The sequence below is a fragment of the Vulpes vulpes genome, chromosome 3, assembly GCF_048418805.1.
Source record: "Vulpes vulpes isolate BD-2025 chromosome 3, VulVul3, whole genome shotgun sequence".
In the NCBI taxonomy this organism is placed as follows: domain Eukaryota; kingdom Metazoa; phylum Chordata; class Mammalia; order Carnivora; family Canidae; genus Vulpes; species Vulpes vulpes.
The window spans coordinates 90625843-90646066 of record NC_132782.1 but is presented as its reverse complement, the minus strand read 5'-3'; the positions used below and the strand labels follow the sequence as shown (position 1 = coordinate 90646066).

General features: G+C 58.8%; 2 protein-coding genes across 17 annotated transcripts in view; one reads left to right on the top strand and one right to left on the bottom strand.

The window, feature by feature from the left end:
- Positions 1-20224, bottom strand: part of CHLSN (cholesin) — a 145159-nt gene that overhangs the window by 2949 nt on the left and 121986 nt on the right. For 6 of the 16 annotated variants that reach the window (XM_072753344.1, XM_072753342.1, XM_072753345.1 and 3 more), the window contains 3 exons: positions 17671-17752; positions 13685-13846; positions 9150-9781 (listed from right to left, as the gene is read on the bottom strand). In XM_072753344.1, the coding sequence (XP_072609445.1) occupies positions 9221-9781; positions 13685-13846; positions 17671-17752 (805 nt within the window). In that variant the 3' untranslated portion in view covers positions 9150-9220. Of the gene's footprint in view, positions 1-7318; positions 7534-8509; positions 8619-9147; positions 9782-13091; positions 13847-17670; positions 17753-20224 lie in introns of those variants that run through there. The other 10 variants (XM_072753350.1, XM_072753351.1, XM_072753349.1 and 7 more) reach the window with 5 other exon arrangements.
- On the top strand, positions 1245-7056 carry CYP2W1 (cytochrome P450 family 2 subfamily W member 1). The gene is made up of 9 exons (XM_026011275.2): positions 1245-1418; positions 2894-3056; positions 3357-3506; positions 3581-3738; positions 5152-5325; positions 5667-5805; positions 5921-6105; positions 6274-6415; positions 6713-7056. Exons 1-9 carry the CDS (start codon positions 1245-1247, stop codon positions 6919-6921), a joined length of 1494 nt encoding a protein of 497 aa, XP_025867060.1. The 3' UTR covers positions 6922-7056.

Below are 20224 nucleotides of genomic sequence, written 5' to 3'. Positions count from 1 at the left end.
GTGTTCCAGTGGCAAAGCCACTGCCACGTGGGTCTCTGCTGCAGAGGGGGGTCTCTGCTGGGGGGCCCTTTCTGGATTCCTGACCACCAATTTCTGTGGCCCTAGCTACTGGTGGAGCCTAGCACACACAGGTGCTCAATAAATGCTTGCTGGGTCAATTACGTGGACTGTCCTAGGCATCCAGGACCTGCAGCCTATGCACCTAGTAGCGGCCTTGGACCTGGCACTCAGTTCAAATGATCGGGACACAGCTGTGAGAGAGCTGTCCTTCTTCACCGCAGCCTGTGGTTGTGCAACGGGACAGTCTGCCCACAAGACAGTAAGCACCCCGTTACAGGAGGTATGCAAATGGAGGCTGGAAGGGGTGCTGCTTCGGTGCTGGGGTTCGTGCAGGGGCATGGACGGCATCCCCAGGAGACGGCCCCACCGCGAGGGGCCCAGTGCGGGGACAGGGTTCCAGCTGCCTCATGTCAGTGCAGGTGGCGCAGAGCAGGCCCAGCCACTTCTGATGCCAGCAGCCCTCCCGCTGCTCACGGCTCCTTTCCACAGTGGCGCCTCCTCCCCTCCCAGCCGGGGCACCGGGGTTGAGAGGACCAGAGTTCAGTACAGATAGACAAGGGGTGGGGGGCTCATAAACCCAGCCAGCCCCTGGCCCCACCCAGCCCAGGCCGGTGCCTCCCGCTCCAGGTGACAGTGCCCTCAAAGCCACCAGGGAGCAGGTTGTCACTCAGAGACTCTACAGAGGACACTCTGGCAGCCTTTGAAGGCCCTGGGATTTGGGGCATTTGCTCTGCGGACCCTCACGGGCCATCCATCACCAGCGTCTCCATGGACATCTTACTCCATGGGCCCTGCTGAGGGAGGCTCGGGGCTCCCCTCAGAGCTAGAGTGTCTCAAAGCCCCACGAGCCCCAGTTCTGATGGGGAGACGGAGGCAGAAGGCAGAGCCCTGCCAGGAGGGGAGGACTGGCCACCACGGTGTGCTCTCTCTGGCAGGCAAGGGATGAAAATGCCCCAAGCGTGAGGCCTAGATGCCAGCCCCCTGGACGGCCCCTGGCCCCCTGGCTCCGTGCCACAGACGCGACCCCACATTCCACACACGCCTGTCACTTTAAGCTGCCTGGCTGTCCCCTGCAAACTGCTCGGTCCACATTCTCGGGTTGGGGGGGTAAGGCACTGGCACGCCCTCCCAGCGGCCTATAAGGCATAGGGTGGGGAGCTGGGGCCTCACCGCCTGCCGTCCTCATGGCCCTGCTGCTCCTGGGGATCCTGCTGCTCCTGGGGCTCTGGGGGCTGCTCCGAACCTGCACCCGCACCCCCTCCTCAGCCTCTCGCTGGCCCCCTGGGCCCCGCCCACTGCCGCTCATAGGAAACCTGCACTTACTGCGTGTGTCACAGCAGGACCAGTCACTGATGGAGGTAGGTCAGGGCAGGTTGGGCTCCTGCCACCTGGACACCCCAGACCTATCTCAGGGGAAGCTGAGCCTGTTTTCCAGGATCCCTATGGGTTAGGAATTTTGTGTCCCAGCCTGGCGCTGGCCTGGTAGGGGACACAGCAGGCCTACGTGCCCAACCTGCCTTGGGGAAGAGAAAGACATCCCGTCCTACAGGGAAGCAGATAGGCCATTTAAGGAGCAGAGGGCCAGGAGTGTCAGGCCAGGAGGGCCTCCTGGAGGGGACAGCATTTGATGAACGCTTACAGGAGAGCCAGGACTGGTGGCAATGGAGGGGAAGAGGCAGGTGCTCCCAGGAGTAGTACCATGCAGCAGAGGTCCAGTGAGGGAAGGAAGCTAGACTGGCACACAACTGTGCTTGCAGGGTAGGGGGCACCTGCTGGATGTGGCTGCTTCCAGCCTGGGCTTCCGGCTGGCTGGTCCTGGCCACATGCTGAAAGCAGGCCCACGGGTAAAGGAGGTGCAGGCCTGGCCCCCACAAGTACAGCCCAGCCAACTGTGCCCCAACCACGCACGGCTCCCACGACCACTCCACCCTCCTTCACCAGAAGTGCTGCTGCTTCCAAAACCCGCCTCGAGGCTGCCTGGTGGCCCTGAGGCACTGCATGTGGGTAGAGAGGAAGGGGCTGCAGCCTTGGCCTCTTAGGAGAGCTGCTGCAGGAAGCACCCTGGGGGCCAGCATTCTCAGGCCGGGCCTGGTGTCACGCCCAGGGGCCACTGTCCCGCATTCGGGGACTAGAGTGGGTGTGGATGGGAAGGGCAGGTCTGGCACCACCCCTCAGTGTACGTGATGGACAGCAATTCACATCTTGCCTCCAGGTCTGTTTCCCCATGTGTGAAGTCACAGAAGGGGAACAGGCACACACAGGGGCCCCAGAGGCCAGCCCTTGCCGTGCAGTCTGGTCCTGCGCCTCCAGGCCGGGCACGGGGGTTCCTGTGGGACAAGCTGACCAGTCGAGGCCTGGGCACTCCCTGCTCCTGTCTGTCTGGGCTTCAATGCTGAAGGGGGTCTGAGTGGGGACAGGGCCTCTGCTCCCTGTGCTGACCCTGGGCTTCTACTGCAAGCCACCCTGCAGACAGCCCCTTCTACTGCCCGCCTCGTCTTGGGGTCCCAAGGAGCCCTCTCTGCTGTTTCCCCTGAAAAGAAAGCCATGACCGTACTTCCAGCACCACTGGCAGCCCCCACCCCCACCCCTGGAATGGAGGGGGGGGGCTCAGCGGGATTAAACAGGACACTGTCCCCTGGACCTGGGCCCAGCCAAACACACCTCCTGCACCTTTGCTCACACATGCTCACTGCTGGTCGGTTTCTACAGACCCTGCCTGGGCCATTCCTGGCTGAGTCTCCCCAGGGCCTACCCTGCTCAGGCTGCACCTGGGGGGGGCCCACAGGGAGCTTGGGGGTGGGGCCTCTGGCTGATTCCTTCCTGTCCCCACCAGCTCTCAGAACAGTATGGGCCGGTGTTCACTGTCCACTTGGGGCGCCAGAAGACGGTGGTGCTGGCTGGCTACGAGGCTGTGAGAGAGGCCCTGGTGGGCACGGGGCCAGAGCTGGCTGACCGGCCCCCCATTGCCATCTTCCAGCTCATCCAGGGAGGTGGGGGTAGGTGTGCGGCGCGGGGTGGGAGGGGGCAGAGGCTAGCTGAGCAAGGGAGTTCCTGGACCCTGGGAGAGGGAGGTCTGCCTCTCTGAGCAGCAGGAGAGTGTGCCCAGTGTGGGTCCTGGGGAGGGACACAGTGTCCACATGGCAGGGGACCAAGACACAACAAGATGGACACGGCTCGCCAAGGTCAGCTCCTGGGAGAATAGGCTCAGCACTAGTGTGAGGCCCAGGCCAGGCCCCTAACTTGCTCCCTGCCTGCATCACCCCGGGCTGCTCACGGGCAACTCCTCTGGCCTGCAGGCATCTTCTTCTCATCAGGGGCACGCTGGAGGGCCGCTCGCCAGTTCACCATACGCACCCTCCATGGCCTGGGTGTAGGGAGAGGGCCCATGGCTGACAATGTCCTGCAGGAGCTGAGGTGCCTTATGGGGCAGCTGGACTGCTACAGAGGTGAGTAGAGGTAGGGAGACTCCTGGGGGGAGGGTGACCCTCACCCCCTAAGGCTTGTCTCCCCACTCCTCCAGGTCAGCCCTTCCCCCTGGCCCTGCTCGGCTGGGCACCCTCCAACATCACATTCACGCTGCTCTTTGGCCGGCGGTTCGACTACCAGGATCCTATGTTTGTGTCCCTGCTGAGCCTGATCGATGAGGTCATGGTCCTCTTGGGGACCCCCAGCCTGCAGGTGAGAGGTGGCTGCTCCCAGCCTTGGGGTGGAGGTCAGGGAGCTGAACACAGGCTTGAGACTAGGGTGGGGGGTGGTCTCAACACTGCCCCTGCCATAGAGAGGTGAGCTGCTACCTTGCAAAAGCAGCACCAGACTAAGAGCCAGGAGGCCCGAGGCCTGTCCTATTTCTGACAGCAGTTGGCCATGTGACCCCAGGCCAGTCCGCTGTGCCCTCTGGGCATGAGGGGGGTATAGGACAGGGGTCCCCATCTGCCCCCTCCCACGCCCGCCCATCAGTAGCAGATGTACCTGCTCAGAGGTGGGGATGGGGACTGAGCATGTCTTCCCTCGATGTGTCCTGTCCTCCCAGACCTTAAACCCAGGGACCATCCACCCAAAATGAGTTCTTCACAGAAATGACATGAACTGGGCCTGCTGACATTCAGAATTCCCAGGGGCACATGCATTTCACTCTTTCCCAAAACGTGAGGTATTTGCCGTCATGATCATTTGTGTGATAACTCGCTAAGCGCATCCATCTGCTTGTGGTGTGTGTATTTACGGTGATGTCATCGCTCCCGGCCTCTCATGGACCCGTGGTCATGGGCAGGAGGCCAGGGCTGACCACAGAGTCTCTGGCCCTCATGCTTCAGTCCTAGGAGCCTCTGACGTCCTCTGGATGGGAGGATTTGGCCTCCTGGCTGAAGCAGGCAGCCCCAGGAGGCTGGAGGGCAGAGAGGTTGGAGTAGAAGTTCCCAAGCCTCTGTCCCTGTGCCAGCTCCTCACCACAGAGGCGTTCTGTGTAATCCGATCCAGGGAGCGCATTTGCTCTGGGGCACACCCACGAGAGCTGAGAGCAGCAGATATCTACATGATGGGCACGTGCTGGCCCCTCAGACAACCTGGTCAAACGCTGCCATGACCCCCCTTTCACAGCAGGGTCAGCCGAGGCTCTGAGGTTTGCAAAGTCATCTTTAACGATTGGTAGTAGGGTTCAGTTATTCCCACACAGGCAACCCTCTCCCCCTCTCCATCCTACTGGCTCTGGTGGATGGAGGGTGGGCATGACCACAGCCGTCTGCAGGAGTGATATCACCCCATCAAGGTGTGTGGCCTGTCCAGCGGCGCCCCCCTTCCTGACCTGGGACAGAGGGTTTTGTGGGAGTCCCCTCTGGAGTCCACCCCCCCCAACCCTCACCCCGCCCGCTGCTGTTCCCACCAGAAGGGCCAGGGGCCCCGCACACGAAGCTGGGCGCCCTCTTGTGGCCACGGGCAGGACCCACTCAGGCTACCTGCCTGGAGTCTGGGGCTGCGTCTGGGGAGGGGACATGGACAAGTGAACGTGCCTGCCGGGGTGGGGGTGGGGTGGGGTGTGGGTGTGGTTGGGGCCTCCACCCTAACCCCAGCTTCTGTCTCGCCCTCTGTCTTCAGCTGTTCAACATCTACCCCTGGCTCGGGGCCCTCTTCCAGCTGCACCGGCCAGTCTTGCGGAAGATAGAGGAGGTTCGAGCCATCCTGAGGACCCTCCTAAAGGCGCGGCGGCCCTCCATGCCCAGGGGAGGCCCCGTGCAGAGCTACATGGATGCCTTAATTCAGCAGGGCCAGGTATGGGCAAGATCCCCCCTACCACCTAAGAGGCCTGGGGGCATCTGGGGGCCTAGAGTTGGGGGTGGGGTTCATGCTGGTCCTGCACCAACCCCTTCACCTCCCAGCTGGGGGGTCCCTCTGAGCCTCAGTCTCCCCATCTGTGAAATGGGCATTTGCAGTGCCTGCCTCAACAGGTGGCTGCAAGGATGTGGTGAGCCCAGAACATAGTAGGTGCTCAGTGGACTTGGCTCTGCCTTCCCAGCAAGTCTGTTTTCTATCCTTTCTTTGAGCTCAGAGCTGGATAGGGGGCTCCATGGGGCCTAACCTCTAGCTAAGTCCCATCAAACTCACCTCTGCAGGGGAAAGACCCCCAAGGCCTGTTTGCCGAGGCCAACATAGTGGCCTGCACCCTGGACATGGTCATGGCTGGCACAGAAACCACATCGGCTACACTGCAGTGGGCTGCCCTCCTGATGGGCAAACACCCAAGTGTGCAATGTGAGCTCCAGCCTCCCTTCCCAGCGCACAGCCACCTGCTTGGTGGGTGGGGGTCTGGCAGGGCTTAGAGGCTCAAGGCTCCCAGAGATACTGGCGCCCACCCTCTCACTTGCAGGCCGGGTGCAGGAGGAGCTGGACCGTGTGCTGGGGCCCGGGCGGGCCCCCCAACTGGAGGACCAGCGGTCACTGCCCTACACCAATGCTGTGCTGCATGAGGTCCAGAGGTTCATTACCCTCCTGCCCCACGTGCCTCGGTGTATGGCGGCTGACACTCAGTTGGGCGGCTACCTGCTCCCCAAGGTGGGCACCCCCCTCCTGGACCCTGACAGGGGGCAGGGCCCTCCATCCCTCCTTCCCTCTGCTCTGGGCCAGGGTGGGCCCCGCTGGGAGTCCCCTGGGGGGACCCTCTCTCTCCGTGCACACCCCCGGGGGAGGGGGTGCCAGGCCCACCTGCTGCACTGCCCACAGGGCACGCCTGTGATCCCCCTGCTGAGCTCTGTGCTCCTGGACAAGACACAGTGGGAGACCCCCCGCCAGTTCAATCCCGGCCACTTCCTGGATGCTGAGGGGCGCTTTGTGAAGCGGGCAGCCTTCCTGCCTTTCTCTGCAGGTATCCACAGCCCTCACAGGTGGGGGCAGCATGGGGCCCCTCACCCCCACATAGCCTGGTCACCAGAGACCTCGGAAGCTCAGGCTCAAGCCTGCTGGGCCTCCCACTGTCCGTAGCCTTAGAGCTGGCCTGCATCTGGGTTATTGCAGACCTTGCTCTCAGCCCCCACTCTGAGCCCTCTCTCATCCCCCCAGAGACTCCCCTCTCCCTCTACTCTAGGAAACTGGCCAGCTCCCTGGCACAGCCTGCAAAGAGCAGGCCTGGAGCCCCCAGCCTGTGCCTTGGTTTCCTTTGCAGGCCGCCGCGTCTGTGTGGGGGAGAGCCTGGCCAGGTCGGAGCTGTTCCTGCTCTTTGCTGGTCTCCTCCACAGGTATCGCCTGCTGCCCCCACCGGGCCTCAGCCCCGATGCCCTGGACACCACACCCGCCCCGGCTTTCACCATGCGGCCTCCAGCCCAGGCCCTCTGTGCAGTGCCCAGGCCTGGGGGCTATGACCAAGGAGACTAGGGGAGGGTCTGAGTCACTCCCCCAGATCCCGGCTTGAGGTGCTCTGTGGATGGACAGACAGGCAGCCCCTCATGGGGCCCCCAAAGCCCTTCCTTGGCCTGATCCTGTTCTTTAGGGGCTCAGGCCCCTTTCAGTTCTCCATACCTGGAGTCGTCTATACTCCTCCTCCGGTCTCCCCAGGGCAGCTGAGCTCCCTCCCTGCCCTCTGCCTTCAGACCCCCCACCTGTACCTCAGGTGCCCCTCACACTCCAGCAGTGAAGCACTCCTTCCCAACACCCCCATGCATGCCTTCCTGGGCTCCCCGCTGCCTCTTCTCCCCACTCCCCCTCCATGCTACCCTCACAGTTCCCCACAGGGCCAGTGGGGAACAGGTGCCCCCCAGGCACAGAGATCTACCTGTAGTTGGGGGTGCAGGGTGACATCCACTCAGAGTCCAGCCTGAGACCTGCATTCCCAGCAGGTTCAGTCTGTGCTGTGCCAGGCCCTGGATGGCTGGGGCTCCTGCAGATTCCATCCTGTTCTTGGGACTCCTCGGGGCCCGTGAAACCAGGACCCTGAGCCCTGGACATGGGCCAGTTGAGGGACAGCTGCCACCCAGAGGATCGGGGACCCTGAGGGATAACAGCAGAACTTGAGCAGGAAGGATGAGCAGGAGTTTGCAGGGACGATGCCGGGAACCCCCTCACAATTGACCCTGTCGACCTCATGGGACCCTGAAGCAAATGGGTGCACAGACCCCAAAGCCCAGCTTCCATTCTCTACACTCAAAATGTACCAAGGTCCCTAGGAGATGTTCTTGGGCAAGGCGCTGTGGCTGACAGGGCCCAGAGATGCCAGGTCAGGGGTGCACAGCAAGGGCTCTCTATGGACCTCCATGGGACACCCCCACACCGACCCACTTCCTGTTTATCTGAAATTCAAAGCTATCTAGTCTTGTACCTCGGTGGCCTGGGAGCCTGGCAGGGTGGAGTGGGCACTATGGTGGCTCTAGGCCACCTTGGTCACCCTTCCCTGTCCCAGGCTCTGGGTGGGAGGTGCAGGAGGCTGGCAGGGAATGTGAGGCAGCCTCTTGACCAGCTGCCATACTCCAGAGCCTTTTCTCTGGTCCCTTCGGATCCTCTTTTTTTCCCATGACGGAAGCCTTCGCTTTTTAAATTCAAAACCTTATCTGCGTCAGAGGCAGAGCATACAGGAGGGCAAGCTGGCAGACGGGTGGAGGGGTGGGTTGAGGATGGGACAGGGAGTTAGCTATGCTGGTCCATTCTGCCTGAGTAGCTAGCCTGACAGCACCACCTTCTCTGGGGAATGCACTGGGCATAACACCTCCCAGGGAGGACAGGACAGGGGGCGTGCAGATGGGGGTTAGAGGGCCTCCCTGGGGGAGGGTGGACACGTCACAGTGAACACTGGGCTCTTCGGTCACGTGAAGTGTTGGCAACATTGTGGGGAGGCTCCCACCGAGTATAAACCAGGCATCGGGACAAGTCCCAGTGCAGCTGCAGAAAGGGGTCCCTGAGGCCCACAGTCCCAGTGTACACAGAGGGTGCCCCCTAGGGGAGAAACGACGGGATCAGGGCGTGACCCTACCTGGGAGCCATGTCCAGGGATGAAAATGAAGCTGCCCAGGACTGTTGCGATCAACAAATAAACCTCAAACCATGGATGCTTCCAGATGTGCCGTGTCTGTGCTGGACCCCTGTGGAGGAAGAGAAGGGGTGTTCTGGGGGAGGGGTGATGGACTGTGCCAGATTGGGTTTGTTTCTAGGAAAAGCTGGTGGCAGAGTAGGAGTATGCACTCTGTCCTTCTATTCCTTCTGTCTGAAATACCTGACACCCACAGAGAGTCCGGGAGCCTGCCCTGAAGGCCGGGCCACTTTACTTTGCAGTTGCATGGTGCAAGGACCACGGATCTGACCTAAGTTCATCTCAGTGAACAAATCGACAGCATTCTTCAGGGATGCAGAACATTCCAGAATGGCTGTGGAAACCCTTTCAAGAAGCTGTGGGTTGAAGAGACTTGGCTGCTGGGGACGGGGTTGATGGGAGAACATGGAAAGCCAGAACAGGGGAAATGTGAGCATTCCAAGCGAAAAGCTGCTGTTACGAAAGTCTCCTATCTTTATGGCAAACCCCGTGTTGCCTGGACCTTGATTCCAGAAGCCACTCCTCGCATAGGAGTGGGGTCTGCTGCACCTCCCGCGTTGGTGGGCTTCAGGCAGGGGCAGGATGCAGAACCTGAGCCGCGTGTTTCCTAACTTCTAAGAACAGGTGTCAAAATGAACCACTCTCCCTAGTGACTTATGTTTTCTCCAAAGAAGCCAGTAGGACTAGTTGATGTTTTAATTGGCCAAGAACAAATTTGAGAAGCCTTTCTGCCAAGTGGGAAGGTGTAGATGCTAGTGGAAAGCCCTCCACAAATGTGCTGCTCTGGGCCCCTTCCCCCAGGGTGGGTCCTCCAGGTGGGACAGGGCGGGGGGGCTCTGGTGGAGGGTACATGGCAGCTCTGGCATGAGATCCCCACAGTGATCTTAATGCCCTGCTGGTCCATGATGTGAGCCTGAGCTTCCTGGGGTCCCCACACCAGGTACTCACAGCTTGGCATGGATGCAGATCTGAGGTGGGCTGGGCACAGGGATGGTGCATGCGGGACCCTTGCCCAGCCTGGTCCAATGCTTGGGAGGCAAGCAGCCTCTGCAGGGGATCCCTGCGTCCCCCATTCTCAGGTTCCCTTAACCCCTGCCATGAACTCACCAGGTGCTGTGAAGTGAGGGCTGCGGCTGGGCCAGCTGGCTGGGACCAAGGAGAGCCAAGGCTGCCGACTGGGGAAAACCTGGGGAATATCCATCCCTTTTCACCCTGCTTTATGGAGTTGACACAAAATAAGCATTTTATACACTAAAGGAGAACAATGTGCCAAGTCTGATGTCTGACCTACGAGGTCACCAGCACATTAACGACACACGCATCTCCATGGCTGCCCTGGACCCCACCCAGCAGGCCTGGCTTAGGGATCACATGGAGACCCCGGCCTGGGGCTGCCTTCCCCCTGCAAAGAGGGGGGCCCACCACGCTGTAGGGACAGACACACGGGGTGCTGAGAGTCCTGGTTCTGTGGCCACCTAACGTCCTGAGGCCCCTCTAGCCCTAAGCTTCCTGCCTGCCACTGGGCAGGGCAGTATCTGTCAGAGACATTCCCACTGGATAAAGACTGGTTTATTTAAAAACAGACAGTTCTTCTGGGACATGGGGAGGAAAAGCATTGTGAGCGGCAACTTGGTAGCTGGTCCCCACTTCTCACCATAGGAAGTCATGTTTCCCCAGAAAGGGAAGCCGGAGGAAGGCTGCTACGCCGGAGGGTGGGGGTAGGGGCTGCAGGCCGCTGTTGGTGGTGCTGATGGGCCTGCTGAGTCTGACACCCACACCCCCGCCCGAAGTCCCATCCCCCCATCGCCTATTCTGACATCCTAGTGGTGCTTGAGACCGTCTATGTGATGGAGGCATAGAGCTTCGGTGAGAACAGATGTTAAGGTGACAATAAGCCTGTTTTACCGTTTTCTTTCCAGAGCCCAGTGTTTTGCCTTGAGCTCTGCAGAGAGGCCCTGTCTCTGTTCCCCCTGGGGTGTCGTGAATAAGGAGGTTGAGTGTGTGTCACACCTGCATACCCCGGGTAGCCATAGGCTACATTGCTGCCTGAGCGTCCACCCAGCCCCTGCCTCGTGTTCTGTCACCACAGATGAGCTGGCCCACCGTCTCCAGGATTTCATTTGAGTGGTGTCAACAGTGTGTCCTTGTGGCCTGTCGTCCCCCACCCAGTGCCCCACGGTGGCCCGTATTCACGCTTCTTCCCTTTTACTGGTGATCACCGTGCACTTCAGTTTCCTGTTCAGCTGCCAATAGACGTCTGAGTTATTTCCAATGTGGGGGGGTGTCGGCGGGAAATCACCAGCCACTGTCAAGACATTTCCTGGCCCAATGGCCCCATGCAGCCTTGGTGAGTGAGGGGCTCACAGACAGCCCCTAGGCACCCCTCGCTGTGGCTTGGCCCCAGGGCTCAGGCCTGCTCACGTCACTGCCCCTGGCGCCTTGTCAGGGCCACCGGACTGGCATCCCTAGCAACTGAGGCTGGGCCCACACCCACACCTATGCCTGTCGACAGCTTTGTCCAGGTGACATGTGTCACCTCCCTCTGTACCTTCCAGAGAGCACAGCACTTCATGCTCCAACAGGAGCTCATAGGGAGGAAAGAGCCCCCTCGTCTGGTATTGGGGAGCATCCTGCTATCCCCACCGTTTCTAGCAACAGAAAATGAGGACTTGGGACCCATCACATTTCCCTTTCCAATGCGGCTGCCAAGAAACCCAGAGCTATGGTTCTTGATCAATCAGCTCTGATTCCTTAAAAAAAACCTGCCCTTTCCTTGTATCTTATGGGTCTTCCTTTCTATGTCTAGTACTCAGAACAGTTTTCAGGGTGCCTCAAAGCTGGGACACAGCCAGGCTGGCACTCAGATTGTCTGTGGTGCCATAATGCTCTCACAGACCTGCACCGACTCATGGTGCCAGAGGGCTTCTCTGCTCAATACTCACCTGACAGGTACTAGGGAGTCAGGACTTGTCATCTGTCTCCAGAAGCCACCTGGGACAAAGAAGGGGTTGGACCAGTTGCTCCCACCCAGAACTGGACACGTGCTTATGTGTGACAGGGATTCCAGTTGCACCAGTGGATGGGGGCCAGGGCCAAATGCCCTCCAGGAAGTAGTGGAGCATCACCCCTACCACAGGGGTGCCGCTGAGGTGTGAGTGCTGGGTGGGAGGTGGGGCAGCATGACCCTGAGAACCCAGGGGTCTGGGTTACAGGTGAGACGAGGGTAGGCCCAAGGACCAGCCCAGGCCCCTCTGAAGTAGTGGGGTGCTCCTGGGCCCATGCACCTGAGGCCCTAACCTCATCATTCAGAAGTGTCCCTCAGCACAGGTACTTCATGATGACTGAAGCTGAAGTCACAGTAGAACCTGAGGCTGGGGATGGTGCTGGGGGTGGGGGGCACTGCTGGGGGAAGGATGGCCTGGGGTGGGGGCGGACAGCGCTGGGAGGGGATGGTGTTGAGGGGGCACTGCTGGGGGGGAACATCGCTGGGAGGGGATGCTGGCAGGGGGAACATCTGGAAAGGGACAGTGCTGTGGGGGACACTGCTGGGGGTGTTGGCACTGTGGGGGGTGCGACACTGTTAGGGGGCACTGCTGGGGGACAGCTGGGAAGGGACAGCGCTCAGGAGGATGGTGCTGGGGGGCTTGGCTGGCCCCAGGCCTTCTCCTAGAATAAGGAGTTTACACACAGGCCTGCAGCCTTTTGACTCTATTAGCACTGTGATGCACAACGTAAGCAGGTCACCTGAAAAGCTTCATGGTGTCCTGGTTACCTACTGCACACGCCCCTGGAATACAGTTTATAAACCTGTGACATGAGCAGGACGTGGTGGGGACAGCTCATCTCTGCTTCAGCCCATGTCACCTGGGGCAGCAGCCATCTGCAGACTCATCAGCACCTGAGCACCCCCCATGTGGCCTCCTCACATGACTGGGGCATCCCATGTCAGTGGGCCAAGTCCCAAGGGCAAACGTTGGGAGAGCACCAGTTGCCTCCTCCTCCTGCCCTTGCTCCAGGATCACACAGCGTCACTTTTGCTTCTTCCCATTCTGGAAGCTGAGCTACGTTCCAGGGGCAGAGCATCAAAAGCCTTGGTGGACAAGTTTTAAGACCACCACACTTGTCTGCAACCCTATGAGATTCTCCACAGGTCCTGGGAAGGGCGGGCCTGCTGCGTGCACGTGGCCCAAGCAGAGGAGGTGTGGGCCTCCATGCCCTAAGTGACTTTTGAGAGAGTTCAGCACATGTGGTTTTCTGGGAATGGGGCGAGCATGTCCCGTGTTTGTGCAGACAGCAGGCCTGTTTCCTTGCTGGGGTGGCTGTGGGAGGGCAGCCAATATGGTCACTGCCAGTATCTGCAAACAGACGCCTATAGAGCAAGTGCTCAGTGCCAAGAGGCAGTTGTGCCACATGGGGAGCTTGCCAGGATGCCGTCCTGGGGGGCCTCAGCCACAGCCTGATGCACGCTCAGGAAAAGCTCTTCACAGTTGGGACAGGCAAACGAGAATAAGATGTACAGAATAAGAACCATAGGCAACAGACATGGCCGGTTTTATTGAAAACACAGCCAGGTTTTCCTTGGGACTAGTCAGTGAGGCCCCAGCAGACTCAAGGAGGGAGGTGAGGGATGGGCGAGCCACGGCCCAGACCCACTGGGGAATGCAGGCAGGTGACCAGGACGCTGGTAGCCGGCAGCAGAGAGGCACTCTCACCCCCCACCAGGCACAGACCACAGCTGGAGGGAAGGGCTGGCCCTGGTCAGTCTCTAAGACATTTCCAGTAGAAAAATAGACCTTTTCCTCAATAAGCAACTTCCCTGGGGGCCTGAAGCCAGGATGGCATCTCTAGGTTATGTTGGAGTGGTCACATTCTGCTGTAAAGGGACGAAAACACATCATCATCGATAAACAGTTTGGCCAGAGTTAGTCCTTCCAAGGGTCAGGAGCCAGCAGGGACGGGGACTCAGTACCCGGGAGTCCCCAGGCCCATTGGTCACTGATCTGCTGGTAAGCCTGCCTGTCCCTCGTTGGGGCCGCACCTCTGGGAGGCAGCAGCCAGCTGCATCCGGAGAGTGGCCCTGGCCCACTGGCCACCCCCCTAGGAGAGCAACTGCAGCACCTGCCGGATGCGCTGGGTCTTCCCCTGAGGAAGGGGGTCCATGCCGCCAGCCTCGTCCAACTTCTGCATCAGGGCTTCTGCCTTCTGCACTGTCAGCTCCCGGGCCCGGCCCTGGAGCCCCTCCAGGTAGGCCAGCAGTGTGGAGAAGAGCTCATCAGGAACCTGGGATGGGAAGAGGATTAGGGTGTCAGGGACCAGGCAGGGTAGCGTGTGGAGCGTGAATGCTGAGTAGTGGAGAAACGAGGTGTTCACAGTCTGGCCCCAAGCTCCAGGCAGGACTCCTGGCCCAGCAGCTGCACCCCTGCACCTGCAAGAGGAACCCCCCACCCTTGCACCAGGCCCGCAGAGCTCGGCGGCCAGGTAGCAGCACCACATCAGCCCCTGGCATGCCAACTACACAGGTGGGGTGGGGGAGGGCCTGTGCCACACACCTGCTCCCGTTCTGTCCATGGTCTGCAAGACCATGGGACTGGGGAGGCAAGGAGGAAGGGCGGGCCTCCTGCAGTGACCCTCTCCCAGTCCTAGGCTGTTCCCTCTACTGGCTTCAGGCTCAGCAGCCACGGGTTCCTACCCCCTCCAAAATGTTACGAAGCCAAAAGTAAACACACGTTAGTGAGGAGAGAGACTTCTAGGACAAAGAATGGAGGTCTGAGGGGGATGAAGCCCATGCTGATAAAACCGAGTTCTGCTGCTGTCACCCCCACCCACCTGACTCTAGATTCAGCTGGTCCCGTCCAGAGGCGAGAGCAAAGGAATGGCCAGATCCACTTAAGAACTGCCAGTGACCCCCCACATCTCAAGTCTGAAGCCACAGTAGTGGAGGTAGAGGCACTGGCAAGGACAGATGCCTAGAGCAAGGGGACAGCGCTAAGGCCCAGGTGGTAACCCTCCACCCACGGTCAGCTGGTTCTGACAAGGGCACCAGGACCATTTGATGGGGAAGGAGCCGTGGTTCCAACAGACGGGGCTGGGACCACTGGATGTCCGTGTGCAAGAGCAGGAAGCTGGAGCCTACCTCATACTGTACTCAGACCTCAGCTCAGAAGGGGTCAGAAACCTAGAAGTGTGAGTTAATAAACTCTTAAAAGAAAACATCACAGAAAATCTTCATGACCTGGGATTCAGCAAGGGCTTCCTAGATGGATCACCCAGAGCACCTACAGCCATTGACACAGGAAGTGCAGGGACTCCAGTGTGGTGGGCTAGGCACACTGCTGGGCACAGGGAGAGGGCATGAGAGTTCACTTACTGAGGGGAAGCCTTCCCAACTGCTCTCCCACAGGCTGCCTCCCTTCATCTCGCACTGCCCTCTACTCCATGCTGTCCCCATCCCCTCCCTGCATGCGCTGCCCCCCGACTGGCTGCTCACCCCCTCACCAGCTTCCATAGTGTTGACAGCCAAGCCTGTGTCCTGCAGCAAGACTAGAAGATTCTATTCTGAAATCTAAGAATACAGGAGAGAAGATCCAAGATCCTGAGCCCAGCCTATCAACTGGCATGGAAGCACACAGGCCACTAGGGTGCTTGCAGCCCTGGCTACATCCACAGGGTACCACATCTGAGCAGTCTCTGATTCCAAAGTCAGAGGCCAAGTCACGCAAACACACCATGCAACCTGGATAAAATAAAAGTTATACAGAGAGAAGATATCGCAACTGTATTGTTACCATCCTCAGAGAGATAAGGAGATATGATCCGTTCATAACACGGGAATAAGATGCTATAAGCAGCACATCTCAGAGGGAAGCTGTGTCTTCATCAACAGGCATCACTGGCCGTCCTTGCTTACAGAGGTCACCCTGGTGTGGTGGGTGTTTCTTCCAATGCCAGTGATGCTGGGCTCCTCTGCAGGTGTTCACTGGCTACCTGAATCATCTGATCTGGAGAAACGTCTACATAGACCCTCTGTCCATTTTGAAATTGGGCCGCCTTTCTGTTACCGAGTCCACTGTGGGGAGGACAGTCTATTCAATGGATGGTGTGTATTCACACCTAACTCACCACATACAAAGTGGTCAATAGGTCAAAGGCCCAAATTTGCAAGAACAAAACTAAAAAACCCCTACAAGAAAACAGGAGAGTTTTCCTGACCTTGGGATAGGCAATGATTCCTTAGTTATGACACAAAAAACACAAACAAAAGAAAAAATAGAAAAATCAGGCTTCATCAAAATTATGACCTCTCCCCAGCATACTTCGCACTGCTGTGATGACTAGTGGCCTCAGGGGGATGGGGATAACCAGGAAGCAAGGGCCATCTGGCTGCAGCAGTGGTTCCCGAGGTGCCCTGGGGCTCCCTCAGGAAGCAGTGTGTCTACAAAGGCTGGGAGTGGCCTGGCCTGTGGTCACTGCCCAGCACCTCTGTGCAGGAGCAGCTCCAGCCCCAGGGAGCAGAGCGGGGGACACAGACCCGGGACGGGTGGTCAGGGCACAGAGGTCTCTGCACATAGCTTCCTGCTGGCTCCCTGTGTGTGATACCTGCTCCCAAGAGCTCTGGGGACAGAAGTCTGTGCCCCAAGCTGCAGGGAGTGGAGAGCTGCCATGGGGCTGTGCAGGACAGTAGGGTCACAGGGAAAGCATGCGGTGTCATTGCCCCGAAGTGAGGCTCTGCCACAGATCACACTGCCAGCCTGTGACTCCTACAACACCCTGGCATCTGTGTGGACATCTGCCCTCCCCACCCTGCCATACCCATAGTCTCATTTCAGACCGTGGCTGTTAGGTGCTTTCTCCACAGAGGTCTCCCCCCATCATGTGCAGACAGGCACCCTCAACCTCCCCATCCTAGAGCCACCACAGTTATAATGAAAACTATACTTGTCAAAACAAACGATGGCAGCAAGGGATGACCACCTGTGAGAAAATCTACACTGATAGGGATGACCCTGCAGCATCACAGGGGAGGCAGCCAGGCCCTCCCCTAGAGCAGCATGCTGACTGACAAATGCAGAGGAGGATGCACACTGTGTGCACAGTGACCACTGACCCAGACAAGAGCTCCTGCTTGACCAATGGACACAGGTGGGATGAGAAACGGGGTGTCTGCATAATCTCAAAGCAGCTCTACAGACACGGCTCCATAGATCACCACAGGAGCAAACCCAGCAGGTGTCCCCTGAATCATGTGACTTACATCAGGATCAAACCATCCTGTACCTGCTCCTGGGTGTGCTAGGAGGACACAAATACCTGCCCCTGGGTGTGATAATTGGCCTCTCCAAGCACACCAAGGTTGTGAAGGAAGATCCAAGCTAAAGGAAATGACAGGGACTGACAAGCAAATGTGACTGCAGATGGGACCCTTGCCCATGGATGCCAGTAAGAACCAGTAGAGCCCATGGTGGTCATGAGAGGCCTGGCTCATCTGCAGGAAGAGGGTACTACAGCATTCTGGGGGTAACACAGTATCTCTTATACCACACTACTCCACCCACCCCTGGATCAAGAGCGCCTGGGAAGACAATTCCCCTATGGTCAGCAGCTTCCTTGGGGAAGGTTCAGCTTGAAGCAGGCAGGCTGACAGCCCAGGACCCAAGCCCGCAAGCCCCTGGCCCAAGTCTTGCCCTGGACAAGCAGGGATTCTTCCTCTACGCCCCCAAGCAAATCCTTTCCTTTGTAAAATCAGGGGTTGGACTGGGGACCCCTGGCGGGGTTCCTACCACAAGTGCTAGGGCCTCTTTCTTAACCATAGTCTTGGCCAGGCCTGGCTGCTGGGGGTCTGCCCTTCTCACGCCCCTGCTGGAAGGGAAGCCTCAGGCTCCCATGGCCTAAGCAGGCCCTGCCATCCTGGTCAATGGGACATTGACCCCTACCCCCAAGTATGCACAGACTATCATCTGGGAGATCCCTACGTCCCTGGGAATGCACACATCTCCTCTCCTCCTCCCCACCAGGTACACACACCTGGTTACTGTTGTACACGTGCACACACACCTGCCCCCCCCCCCCCAGCATGTACATGTATCTTCCCCCCAGTGCGCACACACCTGGTTGCTGTCGTACATATGCAGTAACAGCCAGGTTTGCCTCGTCTTCTGAAATCTCCAGTTATCATGCTTCTCGGCCCAGCTAGGAAGCAAGGACAGAACATTTCAGGTGCTGGCAGGAGAAGCTGGATGGGTCTGTGCACCGGGTGTGTGTAGGTACTGCCCAAACCTGCCAGCTGGAGGGTAGCAGCCAAGGAGCAGGAGCAGAAGGGCTTCAGGGACTTGGCACTGGGAGGACACTTCACTTCTGCATGCCCTCAGGGCCCTCCCCAGCTAGGCCTGCCTCTACATCTGTACACAACAGCACAGGGCTCTTTCTTCCAGCCCTACAATGACAAAATTTTACAATGCCAACTTGTACATCCGGAATTCTGTGATATTGGCCATTCTTGCAAAGCCTTTATCATGTATTATGGCAGAGCCTGCCCACCAGAGTAGGGGAAGCCTTTAAGCCAAGAGCTGTGCATGGAGGGTGAGGGACAGCAAGCTAAGAGGAGCCAAGAACCCCCAGCCTTAAGGGCCATGCTGTTTGGGTTGCTCGGATATCAGGGACAAGGAAAGAAACCTGGCCATGCCAGCCCTGTGCCTCTGCTAGAGCCTCCTGACCTGCATGTCAGCAACCTGAAGGCCTCTGAGGGGCCAGGTCCCCACATGCCAAGACCATGGCAACAAACCCAGCCTGGAGGGGCCGAGGAAGAGGAAGCAGGTAACATCACGTGTTGGAGGAAGTAAGTCAGGATGGGTGGGTAGCAAAGCCAGGCTCTTGGAGCTGAGAGGTGAACACAGGGCCAGAGGCTGGCATATCTGGGACTTTTGGGTGCTGATGGCCATGGGGCTGCAGCCTCACTGCCTCTACTGTGAAGTCGGGGGGAGGGGGCAGGTAATTGCAGAGAGGGTCCAAGAGTTCCTGCTGGCTTCACAGCTTGTGGGGCCAGGGCAGAAGCACATGATTCGCTCCTGGGCTGTTGTACACACAGTCATGTAAGAGCAGAGCCCCGGGAGCCCTGCCCCACGCCTGTCTAGGGACCATGGGCACTCTGTGGGGCAGCCACAGAGCAGGACCTGAGCCAAACTGGACCTCTGCTTCTGTCCTCCTCAGGGAGTAGACACCACAGCTCATGCCTGGATTCCTTCCCATCTTGAACTGAAATGCCTGGATTCCCACCATTTATCAGTGAGGCCTTGGAAGCCGCCAGATTGGTCCTCTTACAAAGCAGCGTGCCTTTAGGGCAACATACTGGGGCTCTAGAACCAGCAGGTGCGGCACTCAGCTTGTGCGCCCACAGAAGCGTGAAAGCAGAAATCAGAACAGCGGTCATTAGAGGAAGTGATGGAAAAGAAAGAGCCACCACTGCCCTTTGGCCCCTCCCCACACTGATCATCAAGTCACTGCCTCTGCCTCAAATTTTCCTCCATCATCCACTTGGTAGAAACAGGTGGACTCTTCAAAAATGCTTCCTTTGCCACATGGTCTGATGTGAAGGAGAAGGTGCTGGAGAGACATAACCAGACAACAGAGAAAAGCTCTTCTATCCTGGTTCTGGTGAGCAATGGTCCACTGTGGTCCCAGCCAGACCGCCCCTGAGCAGCCTTCCCGGCAAGTCCCATGAGCTCGGCTCCTGTGACTTCCCTGCCATTCTGTGAGCCAGGGCTGGGCCTCCGCTGAGAGGTGTAGGCCCCGGGCTCGTCCCAGCTCTAGGGGGAGTGGCTGCCCTGGAATCTGTTCCTCCTGGGTCTCGAGGCCTCGACACACTAGCAAGCCCTTGTTATGCTTAGTCATTCCTTGTAATAAACTTTCCCTGTGCTTCCATTGACTGCCTGCATCCTGGCCCATCCTCCTGTCTTGAAGGATGGCACATGACCTCACCCTAAGGCCTGTGGGGTTCCTCCTGGGCTGACAGAGGTGTGGTGGTGCTGAGCTCCATTGCCTGGGACCTGGGGCTCTGTGGACCTGGCTCCCATCACCGCCACATTGACAACACAGACGGGCTGTGTGCCCAAAGCAACATCCTTGCTGGAACACCAGGGCTCTGGTCATCTGAGCCCCCATGGAGTGTTGGAATGGCTTCAGATAGGTCATGTGGGCCTGCAGGAAGCAAGGGACACAGGCTGGGGGCTCTAAGCAAACCCACAACAAGCAGAGTGAAGGCCAATGAGGACAATGAGGACAATGACAGGGAAGACATGACAATGGACACGGATGAGCCTGCCTGCCTATTGGGGTTCCTGCTCCACCCTTGGAGACCCCTGCCTGAGAGGCAGTGCCCTACCAGGAGAAAAGAATCTGTATTTTAGGGAGCAGGGAGGGAGTAGGGACCCAGGGCCAGAGTAGGTTTCCTGGTGCCAGGACTGAGCACCACCCTCTTGAGGGCGTGCTGAGTCCTTAGTGGCTTCTAGAGAACTCGACTCTGGGCACCATGAGGTCATGGATGAAGGACGAGCAAGAGGCAGGCACAGTCACTGCCCAGGCCCCAAGCCCATGGCCACCCAGAGATGTGGTGTGGCATAAGGGGTGGCAGGTATGACAGCAGCTCTGAGGCTCTAGTGCCACAGT

Coding starts and splice junctions, on each gene's coding strand:
- CYP2W1 (XM_026011275.2), top strand. CDS start 1,245: ATGGCCCTGCTGCTCCTGGGGATCCTGCTGCTCCTGGGGCTCTGGGGG. Junction 1,419..2,893: donor AGGACCAGTCACTGATGGAG/GTAGGTCAGGGC, acceptor TGTCCCCACCAG/CTCTCAGAACAGTATGGGCC. Junction 3,507..3,580: donor GCAGCTGGACTGCTACAGAG/GTGAGTAGAGGT, acceptor CCACTCCTCCAG/GTCAGCCCTTCCCCCTGGCC.